This window comes from Chionomys nivalis, chromosome 10 (assembly GCF_950005125.1).
Source record: "Chionomys nivalis chromosome 10, mChiNiv1.1, whole genome shotgun sequence".
NCBI lineage: Eukaryota > Metazoa > Chordata > Mammalia > Rodentia > Cricetidae > Chionomys > Chionomys nivalis.
Genome location: NC_080095.1, coordinates 50,992,968 through 51,009,145, shown reverse-complemented (window position 1 = coordinate 51,009,145; position 16,178 = coordinate 50,992,968). Strand labels below are relative to the sequence as shown.

General features: G+C 41.7%; 1 protein-coding gene across 1 annotated transcript in view; it reads left to right on the top strand.

The window, feature by feature from the left end:
* Positions 1-16,178, top strand: part of Slc38a6 (solute carrier family 38 member 6) — a 61,537-nt gene that overhangs the window by 32,774 nt on the left and 12,585 nt on the right. Inside the window, exons 6-8 of the mRNA XM_057782852.1 lie at positions 3,037-3,115; positions 11,285-11,367; positions 11,753-11,811. Coding sequence (XP_057638835.1) covers positions 3,037-3,115; positions 11,285-11,367; positions 11,753-11,811 — 221 coding nt within the window. The remainder of the gene's footprint in view (positions 1-3,036; positions 3,116-11,284; positions 11,368-11,752; positions 11,812-16,178) is intronic.

Genomic DNA, 16,178 nt, shown 5'->3' with positions numbered 1-16,178 from the left:
TTAATAGAAGACATGGGACAAGAGGTGTGGCAACCAGCTATTCGACCTAGTGACCTTTTGGCTAAAAACAGTGGATATATGAGCATTCCCGCTGATATTATTCTTTCTTAAAACCTTTCTCAGCTTACTTTATTGACTTGATCTTTTGATGTGACTGTAATTAAGATGTATTTCCTAACTTGGTGTCTATCTAGTAGTCTTTTGTTCTCAGTGTTATGTACTGTATGTTAAGGTGGTAGTACTTACATGAAATTTTATTTGTGGTTAGGAAAAAGTAATTTTAGCAGTGAGATTTCTTTGTTTTACTTGCTCAACCAGTGGAGTTTTCCCCATGGTAGGCTCTGTGGTTTTGTAGCTCTTAAAACACGCCAGCGTTCTCCAAGGAAGAAGCAGTGTTTCACATGTTTTATTATACTCGTGTATACTGAGAGGCCTTTTCTTAAAACAGAGAAACATATGTTTGGTGAGTTCATATTTCTTTAAGTACACATGGCTCTTCAGACTGGAATCTAGTGAAACAGGACTCCCATTTGAAAACCAGAGAGTGAAGGCTACGACACAAAGTGATCAAGTGATTAGCCAGAGGCTAATAGAAATTCTGGAAAGAATGACAGATTGTATATGAGAAAGAAATATAATCTCACATTCATTGTGGCTTTTTTACAATTAAAGATCAAAAAAATAGAAAATTGCTGGAAGAGGTGCCTGTCTGAAACTTTAGAAATCTACACAGTGCCGGCTTATTCCCAGCGAAAGGGACCGATGAGCAGATGGTAAAAGTACTGAATTGGAAGCCTGCGTTCCTTGTTTTGAGTGTACGTTTGTCTGTTTACCCCCTCCTTCTCTTGATATATTTAGGTAGTGTCTAAGCCAGTTTCAGAGAACTCGATTCTATTTCTTCTTCTTCATTATATCATGCATGTACAGTTCTTTGGAAAACAAAATGCTGTGACAATCCAAATCTTTGAGTGAAAGGGTTAGCAATGACCTCCCTTCCTCCTCCTGTGCCCAGCTGCTAGTGTTTTTCCTTCTGAGAGAACAGAGCAAGGGAGAAGACATTACACATCCAGTTGCTTGTAGTAGCCACTGCTAAGGCCTTGCAGGCATGTCTCAGTGGCCCTTGGTAAGCAGCCATGTTTCTTCCAGAGAAAAAGAAATAGTCTTAAATTACAGGCTATGGGTACGTGTTTTCATTGCAGAAAAGTGAGTGTTACTTACCTGTTCTAAAGTTAACTTTACCATAGGTACCTGTTATTTTACCCAAACAAACAAAAACAAACAAACAATTGAGTGTATTTAATCTCTCCTCTTGCAAACTAGCATGTCTGTTTTTCTCCAGAGTTAAACCATCACAGTGTTGTAACTGCAGAAGTAGCTGCTTTCCAACAGCTGGACTGAGAAATGCATGCTGTTCTTAAATGCATCTTTTCATCCAGCTTCCTCCAGACTTTCATTGTTCAGGCTTGGCGCTCAGTGGTGTTCTTAGTTTTTATAAGTCCAAGGAGAAAGTGGAATGTTTCCTGAAATATAAATGAGCAATAAAAGCAGTGTGCACATAGAATACACACTTCATTCTTCAAGGGCATTTTTTTCATTGACTCTTTTAAAAAGAGTGAGTGTGTGTGTGTGTGTGTGTGTGTGTGTGTGTGTGTGTGTGTGTTCAATTCATCTCTAGGGAAAAGACTGTTATACTGAAGGTCTGACTCCAGATCACCTGGGTTTCTATAGAGCTGAGTATTTAAGCTTCCCCTTCTGTATTTGCCTAAATGAGTTCTATATTCCACAACCATATTTACGATGGAAGGCTTACAGAATGATTTGTGTGTGAGTTACCTGTGGAGGACAGAAAAGGGTATCAGATCCCCTGGAGCTGGAGGTACAGGCAGTTGTGAGCTGCTCAGCAGTCCTAGGAGCCAAGCACTGAGCATCTCTCCAGCCCCAGAATGTGTTTTAATAACTACATGAGGAATAGTGTCATTATTAAGTGATATAAAAGCTAGTTATTTCTCATATGCTATCAGATAAAATCTGGGTGGCAGTGCTGGCTTTGGCTTCTGTCTTGTTATTGTTATTTTGTCTTTTCATAAACATGGTTTCTCTATGTAGCTCTTGTTGTCCTGGAACTCAATTTGTAGACAAGGATGGCCTCGAACTCACAAAGATCCACCTGCCTCTGCCTCCCAAATGCTGGGATTAAAGGTGTGCGCCTCCACCACCTGATTGGCTTTGGCTTCAGATTTACACAAATGGAGTGAGGATTACAAGCTCCGTATCCTTAACAGGCTGCGTGATACAGTGAGTCAGAAGAGAGCCTTAATTAAGTTATTGTTTACTGTTTAAGTATTATGATCTGTAGCAGAGAGAGGAAGAGAAAGAGGGAATTGGGTTTCTGCAAAAGACATTTCTTCCTAGTTAAATTAAAAAAAAAGAGCAAGTGATTAGTTATTAATTGTACTTATTAAATAAACATGGTCTTTTTGTTTGTTTGTTTGTTTGTTTGTTTGGTTGGTTGGTTGGTTGGTTGGTTGGTTGGTTGGTTGGTTGGTTTTGGTTTTCAAGACAACGTTTCTCTGTGTAGCCCTGGCTGTCCCGGAACTCACTCTGTATACCAGGTTGGCCATGACCTCACAGATAGCAGCCTCTGCCTGCTGAGTGCTGGGATTAAAGGTATACGCAACTATCTCCTGACCCTTAAAGTTTTTATGTTTATCACTAAATCTTGTGCACTGAACAGATGAGACAATGTGAAAGAGAATTTTTCAAAACTTGAAACAATTTTATTTTAAATAGCCTATTAAAAAATCCCTTTTCCTCTTATCTTCAGATTTGCAGTATAAACAAAGGTCATGTGATAAACTTACCAGTTCTTCCCTACAGAGTCATTTGCCTTTATTTCTGCTATGTATGTGTTTGGCTTAGTTCATTGTGGGTTATCTTCTATATGGTGCCTGAAATCCTATGGACTTCTGTGTTTCTGAATAGATAACTCTTTGAATGGTTAAAATTCTAATAGAAATTCTCTTTGTTCTTTTGTAGCTATGTCATCTTACCTTTTAATTATTAAAACAGAGCTTCCTGCTGCTATTTCAGAATTCTTGTCTGGAGACCACAGTGGGTAAGAAGAAATGTTTCATTGTATCCATTCATCTGTTCATTCATTCTGTTCTATGAAACCGGAGTGGCAATGTGGTGCCCGTCCTCAGGACACTTAAAGGTTCTGTGGGAGGACGGTAATAGAGGAAACACTGTGTACCTGTCCACTGACAGTCCACTGTGTCAGAGCACCAGGATGCCAACGACCGAAGCTCCAGGCCCTTGTGCTCCTTGGGAAAGGCCAAGTCAAGTCCCAATTAGCCCTTGGAGAAAAGTGAAGAGGCACCTACGGAATTGAAAGCTGGAGGACAGTGGGGGAAGGCTCGAGACACCTAAGCTGAAGGGACAGTGAGACGTCCTTGCTGTCCTTCCCAGCAGGTTGTCATGACAAAAGGATATGATGGCTGCAGCCACTGTGTGAGACTCATGTTAGACAGCATAAAGAACTATAGGTGAGCGCTTGCTTTGCTTAGCCTTTCTTAATATACTGAATAACATCGAACCACAGCATACTTCCTTTCTCCTTTAAAAACACAGGCTCCTACAGACTATATTGACTTAGCGCTTCCTATGGGGAAGGATCCCAAGTTAATTATGTTTTTCTTTTTGATATGTAGAGCAAGGAAAAAGACTTCCCTTTTCTTTTTTTTGTCCAGAAAAATAAACTTGAAAATAAAAATAAACTTGGGTTAAACTTGTTAATTGTCCAGTTGCTCTACCCAGTTTTCAAACCACAAGTGAGGACTGCCCTGTCTCTAGCCTGGAGCGTTTGGTTGGCTTTCCCCAGTAATCAGACTTATCTGGCATGCAGAGGAAAGCTTCAGAATTTAGTTTTCAGCTTAGGGAAGTGGCTGCTCCTGCAGAAGCAGACAGGTGCAGATGTGTGTGTGTAAGGAAAGTGTGGTTACTTTTGATCTCAGTACGAACTGTCAAGATGTGATTAGCATGAGGGTTATAAAGTCCTTCATGATCTTCCTCAGAAGCTGTCCCTTCACTTTCACTTCAGAGCTCATTAGGGGCCCAGCGCATGCTCACAGCTACCTCGACTTCTGTCAGCTTTGTCTGGTTGCATTTTTATAATGCCCTATGTGACAGCTAACTACTCTAGCAAGTAACTGTGTGAAATACACTTGTTTGCATTTGCTATAAAAATATTAGGAACCACTTTTGTTACTTGAATTCTAAGTGAGAAATTTGCATATGGAGCTAGGAACTCAAGGCAACGTGATGAAAGGAAACATATGTCCCGTTCATTTTATGCTAGTTAGCCTCGGGTCTCTAATTCCTGACCATCTAGCTTGTCATGAGCTGTAGGTTTCTTTACCTGGTGCTGTGAGGGTACCAATGAGAGCAGGACTTGTGGCTCCCAGACAGAGTGCTTGCCTAGTATGCCCAAGGCCCTGGGGTTCAATTCTCAATGCCAGAAAAAGAGAAAAACAGACAGGCATTCTGAAAGGGCTGGAGAATTGGTTCAGTGGTTAAGAGCACCGACCTCTCACCGGAGGACCTGGGTCCCAATTCCCAGCACCCATGTGGCAGCTCCCAACTGTTTATCACTCCCGTTCCAGGAGATCTGCCACCCTCATACAGAGACATGCATGCAGGCAAAACAGCAATGCACATAAAAAATAAATAGATCATTAATAAAAGGGGGCACTGGGTGGTGTGGTACACACCTGTATTCCCAGCACTGGGGAGGCAGAGGCAGGCAGATCTCTGTGGCTCGAGATCAACCTGGTCTACATAGCAAGTTCCAGGACAGCCGGAGCTGTTACACAGAGAAACCCTGTCTCAAAAAAAAAAAAAAAAAGAAAAAGAAAAAGAGGTGACACCAATGACCTTACCTTTGATTATTTGCTTCCTTAACAGAGTTCAAATGATCAAATAAGATGGCACAAGTGTACGTGCTTATGTGCACATAGCACAGTGTAAATGTGGGGAACAGGGACCGTGATTGTGTTAAAGGTAGACTTTCCTTCTTCATGCGGATTGCCAGGAAGCTCAGAGTCAAACACAAATGAACGCTGATAATCCTAATGGTTGTCCTATGTCACCTGCATTTGTCTTTATCTGTTTATCTTTTGGTTGGTCCTGATTTTGGTGACATCTATTAACATTGCCTTAAGTAACTTTAGACATAGTCAGGGTGCTGGATAGCAGAGCTGCTATTAAAACTGCGGTGTTTTGTCTGCTGAAGCATTGTTCTCTTTAAATCGAATGCCATGTCTGCTGTTTTAGCATATGTTTTAAACACTTAAAATTAAGTCCTATTTCAGTTGTATTAGTAAAACTTCTATATAAATGTTCTATTTCTATCACAAATGAGCTTTTGACAAGAATGCTGTCACTAATTTTCACCCACAGTGTGTTAAAATCACACATTTTTGATAACTCATTGTTTTACATGTAGCATACTCATTTATGAAGAGACTATGTTAATTGACTACAGACTGTGCTAATTGTCTTTGAAGCCTAACCTTGTAAAGTCAGCAGTGAATGTTGCGGCAGTGAGCGCTGCTTTTGGACAGTTTGTTTCTAGATGGTGTTGCGTGGCGGTATTTTCTCACTGAGATCATGTGGTGTTGATGTTTTATTTTAGGGTTTGGTTTTTCATAAGTTTCAGTTAATCTTTCAGGTGTCTTTGTTTTCTGGGTTATCTGTGGATGTAAGATATCTATATGAACTATAGCCCTTTATGAAGATGCGGTCGAATCACTTTGTGCTCACTGTATTCTAATTTCAAAAGTTACTGTTAGAAATCTAGATTGGTGATGCTTATACCAAACTCTTATGATGCCTCTATATTTTTCCTAGAATAACTTATATATATTTTTTAAATCTGTAGCTGTTAAAAGTTGGGAGCTCTCTGTTAACATTTAATGGTCTTGTCAGGGGCCTATGATTGACACAATTAAGTTGTCTTGCATTTGAGTTACATAATTGATATGGGATGTGAGCAAGATCCTAATTGAGAACATACGATACTCTTGTTCCATTCTATTCGAGAATGAAATTAAAGCAACTTATAAATAAATCTGGTTTTCATTTAAAAATGGAAAAAACATCTGCGTGCCAAGCATTTGCAATCCAGCTAAGGATTTATTCTCTGTGTTTCATAGTTGGAGCATTTTTATCATATAGGATTAAATCCACAGATCAAACAAGTTTTCTAGGAAGTATAAAACTTTTTACTCTAATTCTTTTGGCTTAAAGAGAATGTATATTTAGGTCACAGTAGGAAAACAGGAGTTTGGTTAGATAATTCTTTTTCCCCTCTTAGAAAAAAAATTTAAGTGCAGTAAATTTTCCTAAAATCTTGGCTTATAAAATAAATGTATTTACTGCATACTTTTTAAGACTGCTTATTTGTATTCTCTGGGCTGAGGTTTAATCGCATCTGCTTTGGACTATCTCCATTACCAAACACAGTGCAATTGTCTGGGATATGCGTGTGAAATTCACTTAATTTCACTGTGTGTAACTATGTGGCCTTTATTGATAATGAATGATCACAAAACTGCTATCTTAATGATTGGTTTTATTACCATCAATCAATAAGCACAAGGAACTATTTATAACCAGTCTCCAGGCCTAGAGAATCTCTTTTTTAAAATAAAATCATTTTCGTATTAAGATTCTTTTTTTTTTTTTTTTCCCCGAGACAGGGTTTCTCTGTAGCTTTGGGGCCTGTCCTAGAACTAGCTCTTGTAGATCAGGCTGGCCTCAAACTCACAGAGATCCGCCTGCCTCTGCCTCCGAGTGCTGGGATTAAAGGCGAATGCCACCACAGTCTGGCTCATAGTAACATTTTAAATTCAGTCCTAAGGAGAAAATGAAGTGCAGCCTTGAAATAGATCGGAGGCATCTGAAAAATGCTGTGAACTCAGTGGTAGCTGAGGAGAATGGTAGCTGAGGCCGGGAGTGTTTGCATGGCTACTGTCTCGAGCCCATGGTCCTTTATGGCTTTTGCAGACACGTGAAATGGAGATGCTGAACTGGGGGATCTCTGAGCTCCCTCAGCCCAAGCATTCCCTAACTCTGCAAGTCTGATGCCTTCACACCCTACAATCAGGCCTGAGTCAGTCATGCTGCTCTTACTGATGGACATCAATTCCATCTTCAGGCACACAAAACAGCCCTACCTCAGGATTTTAGTGTTCCTTTAGTCCTGTGCAAGGGGAAGGTTGCGGTCCTGTGGCTTAACACATACCCTTTTATATAACTCCACCTTCCTAGTTAAAGAGTCAGTTTGGGCCAGGTGGTGGTGGCACATGTGTTTAATCCTAGCACTTGGGAGGCAGATGTAGGTGGATCTCCAAGTTTGAGGCCAGCCTGGTCTACAGAACAAGTTCCAGGATAGCCAGGGCTACATAAAGAAACCCTGTCTCAAAAACAAACAAACAAGCAAACAAACAAAAAAGGAGACAGGTTAGTTTGTGACCATTTTTGCTTTGTTTTATGTTCAGAACATTGATTGTGATCCGTACCCTCTTAGCAGACATTCAGAATACAATGCAGTGTTGTTATCCAGAGGAACAGCAGTGCTAACAGATGGAATCTGCTCGGCTGTTCCCTTGGGGCCATTTTTCTATTGGCACTGCAACTGTCTGGGTCTGATACCAGGTCCCAGAAGAAAAGACATTTCAGACGTAGAGCCCTGGGCTTGCTGCCAGTTTCAGAATTTAGTTGCCAGGTGTTTCTTGGTGAGGGCTATTTTGAGGTTCCTATTTGGCTTTTTATTCAAGGGCGACTAGAAGATGAGCCTTTTGTGTATCCATTTGTGTTTACTATGTGGTTGCTTTTGTAGTACTTCCTGCACAACAGCCTCTGAGGGGCTCGTGCAAGTGTGGCTGGAGAGCACGGCCTCAGACCCCGCAGCACAGAAATAGTTGTGCATCGCTTCTAGCTTCTGGTGGTGCATCTGCAAAGGATGGGAGTTAGAGCAGGACAGGGGGGAGTGTGAGCAGGACAGGGGGGAGTGTGAGCGGGACAGGGGGGAGTGTGAGCAGGACAGGGGGGAGTGTGAGCAGGACAGGGGAAGTGTGAGCAGGACAGGGGGGAGTGTGAGCAGGACAGGGGGGAGTGTGAGCAGGACAGGGGAAGTGTGAGCAGGACAGGGGGGAGTGTGAGCAGGACAGGGGGAGTGTGAGCAGGACAGGGGAAGTGTGAGCAGGACAGGGGGGAGTGTGAGCAGGACAGGGGGGAGTGTGAGCAGGACAGGGGGGAGTGTGAGCAGGACAGGGGGGAGTGTGAGCAGGACAGGGGGGAGTGTGAGCAGGACAGGGGGGAGTGTGAGCAGGACAGGGGGAGTGTGAGCAGGACAGGGGGGAGTGTGAGCAGGACAGGGGGGAGTGTGAGCAGGACAGGGGGGAGTGTGAGCAGGACAGGGGGAGTGTGAGCAGGACAGGGGAAGTGTGAGCAGGACAGGGGGGAGTGTGAGCGGGACAGGGGGGAGTGTGAGCGGGACAGGGGGGAGTGTGAGCAGGACAGGGGGGAGTGTGAGCGGGACAGGGGGGAGTGTGAGCGGGACAGGGGGGAGTGTGAGCGGGACAGGGGGGAGTGTGAGCGGGACAGGGGGGAGTGTGAGCGGGACAGGGGGGAGTGTGACCACGGTGCTCTTTCTGCCGCTGCTGCCGCTCCTCGTCTTGCTCTCCTAAAGAGGGTGTTGTCACCCAGCAGTCATAAATGAAGGGGCAGCAGAAAGGATGTCCTCACAAGCCAGGGTAAAGATAGGCACCGGACAGTAAAGGCCAGGCATGCTAGAAGCTAGCTCTTTAACCCAGGCAAAGGCAAGCTCTTAACTTGACAGGGCCAGGGGACACTGGCCACCTGTTGAAAGTGATATCACAGGGAGATTTTGAAGTCATCTACCAAACACTTACTAAAGGAATCCCTATTGATCTTTGATGTTTCCCAATCCCTTTCTATCCTGGATTTTATTTTCTTCATGTGGTACAATTGTGTATGTTTTGCTGGTTTTCTTAGTTAATTGCCACTGCGCTTTCATTGTGCTGGTTACTATTGCCATTCTTTTTCCAGAGAGTCCTGATTGGACAATGACATAGTAATACATACGGGCCAATTATTCCACATCCTTGACTATTTTACTAATTTGATTTCAATAATCTCAGGATAGATCCATTTAACTGGCAACTGTGATTAGATCTTTCTTCCTATATATTTACTAGTTGTATTCCTTATATTAATTGTTTGTCTTTCACATGTGCATGCATTAAGGTTTTGAGGAATTAACTTTAATATTTAAATTTTCTATAGATGTATTAAGAAATTAAAATCATATGTGTACCTATGTATTGCTACCATATAGAAATAGGCCATTTTTTGTATTCTTAAGTATATCCCTCTGACTTTAAAATATATACAAAGTGTTATTTTTCCCTCTCTGTACTGAAATTTGTCTTTCAGTCTTCTTCCTGTCTGTGTATGAATGTGCTTGCACACATTTGAGTGTGTATACACACGTATGTGGTGGTCAGAGAACAACCTTGAGTGTTTCTTGGGTGCTGTTCACCTCTTCTCTTATTCTTTTTAAGACAGGGTCTTTTACTGTCCTTAAACTTCCTTACAGGGCTGATCTGCCTTGCCAGCAAGCCCGCCACCACATCCCCAACACACATTACGATTTATTTATTTGTTTGTTTGTTTGTTTATTATGGATAGAGTGTTCTGTATGCTTGTGTGCCTACAGACCAAAAGAGTGCACCAGATCTCATTACAGATGGCTGTGAGCCACCATGTGGTTGTTGGGAATTGAACTCAGGACCTCTGGAAGAGCAGTCAGTGCTCTTAGCCTTTGAGCCGTCTCTCCAGCCCACATTAGTGGGCTTGCTCACAAGGCTGATCAACCCAGCCAACAAGCCCGCCTCCATGTCTCCAGCATGTGCTGGTGGCTCCCAGTCCTCGTTTCTTTTTTATTAAGAAACACGTGATCTCACTACTCGCTAACCATTCTCATTCAGTATTTTACTGTCTTTTAAAGAAAAGTTTAGTGTTTCAAACTGAATTCATACCCCTTCTGAAACTCTGGAGAAGTGTAGGAAAGTATGAAGAGTAAAAAATGACTATCACCGAGAAACTATGAAGGTCCTGTACATTTTTAATAATATCTGTATTTTTCCTCAAAACAATCAGATTACACACACATTCACTATATTTGTTTTTCCAAATTGTAGTATTAGATGTTTGTTCGCTTTCATTCTTTACTATATTTTATGTTTTAGATTTTCATTATTTTAAAGGTTCTCAATAAATATTATTTGATAAAAATCTCTGTAACTAGGGCTGGACAGATGGCTCAGAGGTTAAGAGCACTGGCTGCTCTTCCAGAGGCCCTGAGTTCAATTCTCAGCAACCACATGGTGGCTCACAGCCATCTGTAATGAGATCTGGTGCCCTCTTCTGGCCTGCAGGCATACATGGAGGCTGAACACTGTGTACATAATAAATAAATAAATCTTTAAAAAAAAATCTCTAACTATTGCTGGTGTTTCTTTGTTTTTAATAGTATTTTGTAAGTGTTGTAAGGCATAGTCACATGAGGTCTCTTAGTATTTTTTGCCAAATTGCTTTTCATGAGGTAATTAATACAGTTTTAGCAATTAAAAGCCATGTTTGGCATACCTCAGTACTCTTCATCAACATGAATTGTTATCTTGTTTTTAAGTTTTTGTTAATTTGATAATTGAAAAATGGCATCTCATTGGGCATTTTTGTGTGTTTGTTTTGGCTTAGGTGTTATTTAGAGACAAGTTCTCACTATATACCCCAGCCTCAAACCATTGATCTTGCCTTTGCCTCCAAAATCCTGAAATTGTAGGCTTATATCAACATTATTTTAGTATATTTCCTAAATGTATACTCATGCTTAACAGTAAAAGATTTTCTGTGGAGTAGGTAGAGAGATGGCTCAGGGGTTAAGAGCCAGAGGACCCAGGTTCAATTCCCAGCACCCACGCTGCAGCTCACAATTACTGCTAACTCTGTCTAGTTCCAGGGGTCTTGACACCCTCACACAGGCAAAACACCAATGCACATACAACTTAAATAAGTAAATAAACAATAAAAAGTTTTCCTAAGACCATTTAACAAAAAAGTAGGTTTTTCGTGGTGTTAGAATAGATGTGAATGAGTTCCATGTCCCGTACCTAACACAGAATGTTTTTCCTAATAGGTCTTGGTATCTTGATGGACAAACGCTGTTGCTCATCATCTGTGTTGGTGTCGTGTTCCCTCTTTCGCTGCTCCCCAGGATAGGTGAGTCTGTGGAGGAACACAGGATGTCTGGGGGAGGGGCAGCACCACAGCTCCGTGTATAGAAGAGTGGTCACTGCGAATCATTTTCAGCTTGGCCTAGTTTCAATGGCTCCATCCTCAGCCCTGCCTAGCTAACTTATGACTTGGCTTGTGGTAGCGTTTTGTCCGCCCCACCAGAGCCTTAAGGAGCAGCCTTCCTTGCAGTGCACTGCCAGTGCAAGCCAGTCTCATTCTGCTCTGCAGAGCTGCATAATGGTCTGTGACAGACGGGCCGGGGCCCAGACACCAAGCTGCAGAAGAAAACATGCCCATGGTGCATGGCTCTATTTGTGAGTCAGGGTCACTTGCCTTATAAATTGCTTTTTATTTTATTGGTATTTTACAGGCTTTCTTGGCTACACAAGCAGTTTATCATTTTTCTTTATGGTGTTCTTTGCTCTTGTGGTAAGTTTAAAATATAATGCATTGCTATTTCATCACAAAAAAGCGACTGTGTTAACGACGGCTTTTACTGCTTCGTGCTGAGCACAGGAGCCCGTTTTATATTGTTAAAAGCACTGTTTTGTTTTTGAAAATAATTTCGGTCACAGGATTATTCATTTTGTCCATTTTAAAGAAGCTTAGAGTAGCATTTGAAATTTAGTGTTCTGTGCTTAGCAGAGAGGGATGCACAGCCCTCCGGTTAAGACTCTAGGTGGACTAGACCCCTGGACAGCCTAGCACTCTGGAGAAGCAGTAGGCCTGTGCCCCGTGCATTCAGCTTAACGCAGCACTGCCTGGAGCGTCGTTCCACCACTGGAATGATGGTCTCTGAGACTTGATCGCAAAGGTCCAAGGAGAAGTGGGATGTGAATGGAGTCCTATCCAGTCTGCTTACTCGGCATAAAATGTTCTCGTAAACGTAGTATTGGGAATAAATTTTTTTTCATATGCAGAAAATGTATTTTTAGTTAGCTTGTTTTTATTATATATCAGATGATAGTTTAACTTATATTTATAAAATAATTTAGCATAAGGATAAAAGAGAATTTTAATTTATGGCCTTTTAATTCTTCTAAGACAGATGCATCCTTGTATATAATTTTTTAAAAAATATTTTTTTTTATTTATTTATTAAGTATACAATATTCTGTCTGCATATATGCCTGCAGGCCAGAAGAGGGCACCAGATCTCATTACAGATGGTTGTGAGCCACCATGTGGTTGCTGGGAATTGAACTCAGGACCTTCGGAAGAGCAGGCAATGCTCTTAACCGCTGAGCCATCTCGCCAGCCCCTTGTATATAATTTTTTAAAAACTTTTTCTTTGCACTGTAGTTTATCCTATAGTAAGTATCTAGATGTCAAACCTTACATAGGATTAAGCATTTTTAATTTGCCAAGAATATATATATCCCAAGTAACCTTTTCTAAGGTTACTTAATTACCAATAAATTGAATCAAGGGGAAATACCACACATAAGCACCTTATAGAGCCAGATTCCAGAGTTGTCCAACAGTCTCCGGACTGGGACGTTAGTTCCGCTGATAGTGTTTGCCTTGCCAGTATGAGGACTTGCATTCAGTGCCCAGAACCCGTGTGCACAGTTGGGCGTGTGGTATCTGCTTGTGATCCCATTGCTGGGAGAGCGGGTTCCTGGGCTTCATTGGCCAACCACCCTGACTTTCTCCCACTCAGCACACTCCAGACCAATGAGAGATTGTCTCGAGAAGCAAGATGAATGGCTCCTGAAGAATGACACCCAACTTTGACTTCCACATGTGGACACACAGCCACACAGTATGCAACCAGCTACCACTACACACATGTACACACAGCTACAATCACAACCACATACACACCACACACACATGCAACCACATACCCACTATCTATATACACACCAATCATGTCTGCATTGCATTTATCTTTGGCCAAATCATCTGAGACACAGGATGAAACAACTAAAATATGTACAAGTAACTCTTATTTCACTGTACCTAAACATTTTATTATAAGGAATGTTCGTACGGCTGAAAATAGTTAACAGTGCTTGATTGTTTGTTGAATTCACCTCCATTAGAATTATCCCTCCACCCACTCCAGTGTCATTCAAATAGTGAATTGAGCATGTATTTTTTAGGTTCTATACTTAGAGAGGAACGGTAAGTAGTTTCATCGTAAGGTAATTGTTGAAAAACATCTAAATGGTTAGAAGGTATCGTATCCCACACATACATAGAAGTGTATGGCTCTTAAATGAGTGCAGGTAACATACTAAATTTTCTCCTCATAGTTAATCAACAAGGCAAGCATTTCATAGGTAGAAGTAATTCAGTTTTCAGTCAATAGCTTAACACAGGTGAAACGTATTGATACAATGTGTCTGTTGGAGTTTTTTTCTGTCATAGTAGATACTCTTTAATCCGATGCAGATTTCTGCTTCAGTAGTCATATGGAAATAATTCTCCAATGTTTATCGTGATGTTCTACAAATCATCTGCTTGGATTTCTACCCGGGAGAAGAGTTGAAATTTGACCTACAGTGAGACTGTAGATTATGTTGGGTTTGTTTGTTTGTTTGTTTATTGCTGTCTTTTGCCATATGTATTACTGTTTCTGTTTCTAGTTTTTGTTTGTTTTGCGTGTGTGTGTGTGTGTGTGTGTGAGGGTTTTCCTATGTAACCCTGTCTGGCCTGACCTCACTATGTAGGCTAAGCTGGCCCAGAATTCACAGAAATCTATGTGCCCATGCCTCTGCCTCCTGAGCGCTGGAATTTAGGGTGTGCTCCACCATGCTCAGCTAACTGATGTTTTTCGAAACATGTGCCGATATGTTCATTGATTATTTTTAGAACATGTGTGTATAAGTCTATTATGTTTATATTACATTATACAATCAGTTCAGAAAATGTTTTCTTCATTTTATTTTCTTCCTTATGCTCTTCAAACCTTGTTGACCAGTGCATCCCTACTAGTGTTCTCCCAGATCCTAATTTTCATTCAGAAAGTTAGCATAAATTTTCCCTGAGAGTACCTAAATTTAAAAATAAATCTCAATTTAGCAGTGGCTCAAAATAGCCAAACAGATGCTTTTATCCTTTTTTTTTTAACTTATCTTTTTGGTCACCTTGAAACAAGTCACTAGAGTCGAGAGGAGGGAGGGGCTGCTGAGAGCTCTGTAAAGGGATTTGGAAAGAATTAAAGTGGGCGCTGACCTACAGAGATGGGCAGGGCTTGAGGGGGAAGGAGGGGGAAGGGCCTTTCATGCGAATGCAGTATTTCTAGTGCCTAAGGTTGTGTGTGTGTGTGTGTTTGTGTGTGTGTGTGTCCCCATCCCCCAGAATTACCTTCTTACCCTGGAACTCTCTTCTCTTGGTGGTGGGTCTCTCCCAAACTCTGTAGCTCTGACCACCCCATCCCACCATGCAGATTTGAAACCAGATTGGCCCTTTGCACAGAAATTAGCTGTAATAACGGAATTTATGTTAGTGTAAAATTGAGTTGATAATAATTCTCTTTAATAAATGAAATAGGCTATATTGTATCTTGGAGAATTTTTGCAAGTTTTGACTTGAAGGCTTTTGAAGCAGCAGATGACCAAGGAAAAAGAGAGGGAATGATGCTCTGTTGTCCTCAAGGTCTGCGCTCAGCAGTGCTGAGAGGCCCCAGTGGAGGACTCTGCCTTTGGGGAGACATCTATCGGCAGGGCAGGGCACGAGAGACCAGCTCCTTTCCCTCTAACCCCCACTCCATCACTTAAACTTTTCAGGAAAAAAAAAAAAGATAATAAGCTCTGGGTTCTGGTTTTGTTCTTTTCTGTTTATGGTTAAACCTGGTTTTATGTTGCAAACGTAACCTAGAAATGCCCAGTTGGTCCTTAGCCACCCACCCCGTTTTGGGTGAGATTTTAAATTAAAAGTGACTCAGGTTCACTCTTTAACTTAATCCTAAAAGTGTGTGTTTTCTTTAGATTTATCACTGTATAAAATTTTGATTGAATTTGTTAAAATCCCAAACTAGATAAGTTCCAAATAGGAATGGTATTTACTTACTGGTCTCCTGCAAAGACAAATACTTCCTTTCTTCTCTCTGCCCCTTTGTATGCTGGGATTTAGCCCGAAGCAAATATTTACAGAGTAATTATGTGCCTGCAACAGGGGCTGCAATGGCAGTGTTGACACAGCCACCACCGTGGCTCTAGGAGCAGGACGGCCACAATTAAGACTCAAGTCCTGAACCTTTCATCGACATTTTCTGGGGAAACACCATCCCTCTGGGCTTCTTTGTAATTTTTTTAGATGTACTTTTACCTGCTGGAGTTCCCTAGCTCTGCGCTCATGTTCTAGCCAGCTCTCGCCACATTGACCAAAGTAGCACAAACCTGAAAACGTTAAGGGGTGAAAGTAGGTGTGCATCAGGTCACACTGGGCAGTGAAGTCCCTGCTCCTCTGCTCACTGCTAGGCCTGTCTGCTTCTGACACAAATAATCGTATTCTGTGCAATTGTCATTGAAAACGTTGCACTTTAAAAAACAAACAAGCAAGCGAAAAACCAGGGTACTGTTGGGGTTTTGGGAAATCTACACAAGAGCTCACTCAGTCTTTCATGAGCCAGATCCTTCCTCTCCCCTCCCCATCAAAAGTAAGGTGCCCTGTGTCCTCCCTCTCCACCCAGTGACCATGTTAAAAGGTGACCCCATTCTCTCTGGGGAAGACCAGAGCAGCAGGGATTCATCTGTTAGCCTCTTGTTCAGCATCTTTTAAAATGTTGTCCTGGTTGAGATCAGCTTGAGATGAATTTTACTACAAATTATCTGAGTGTGATTGTA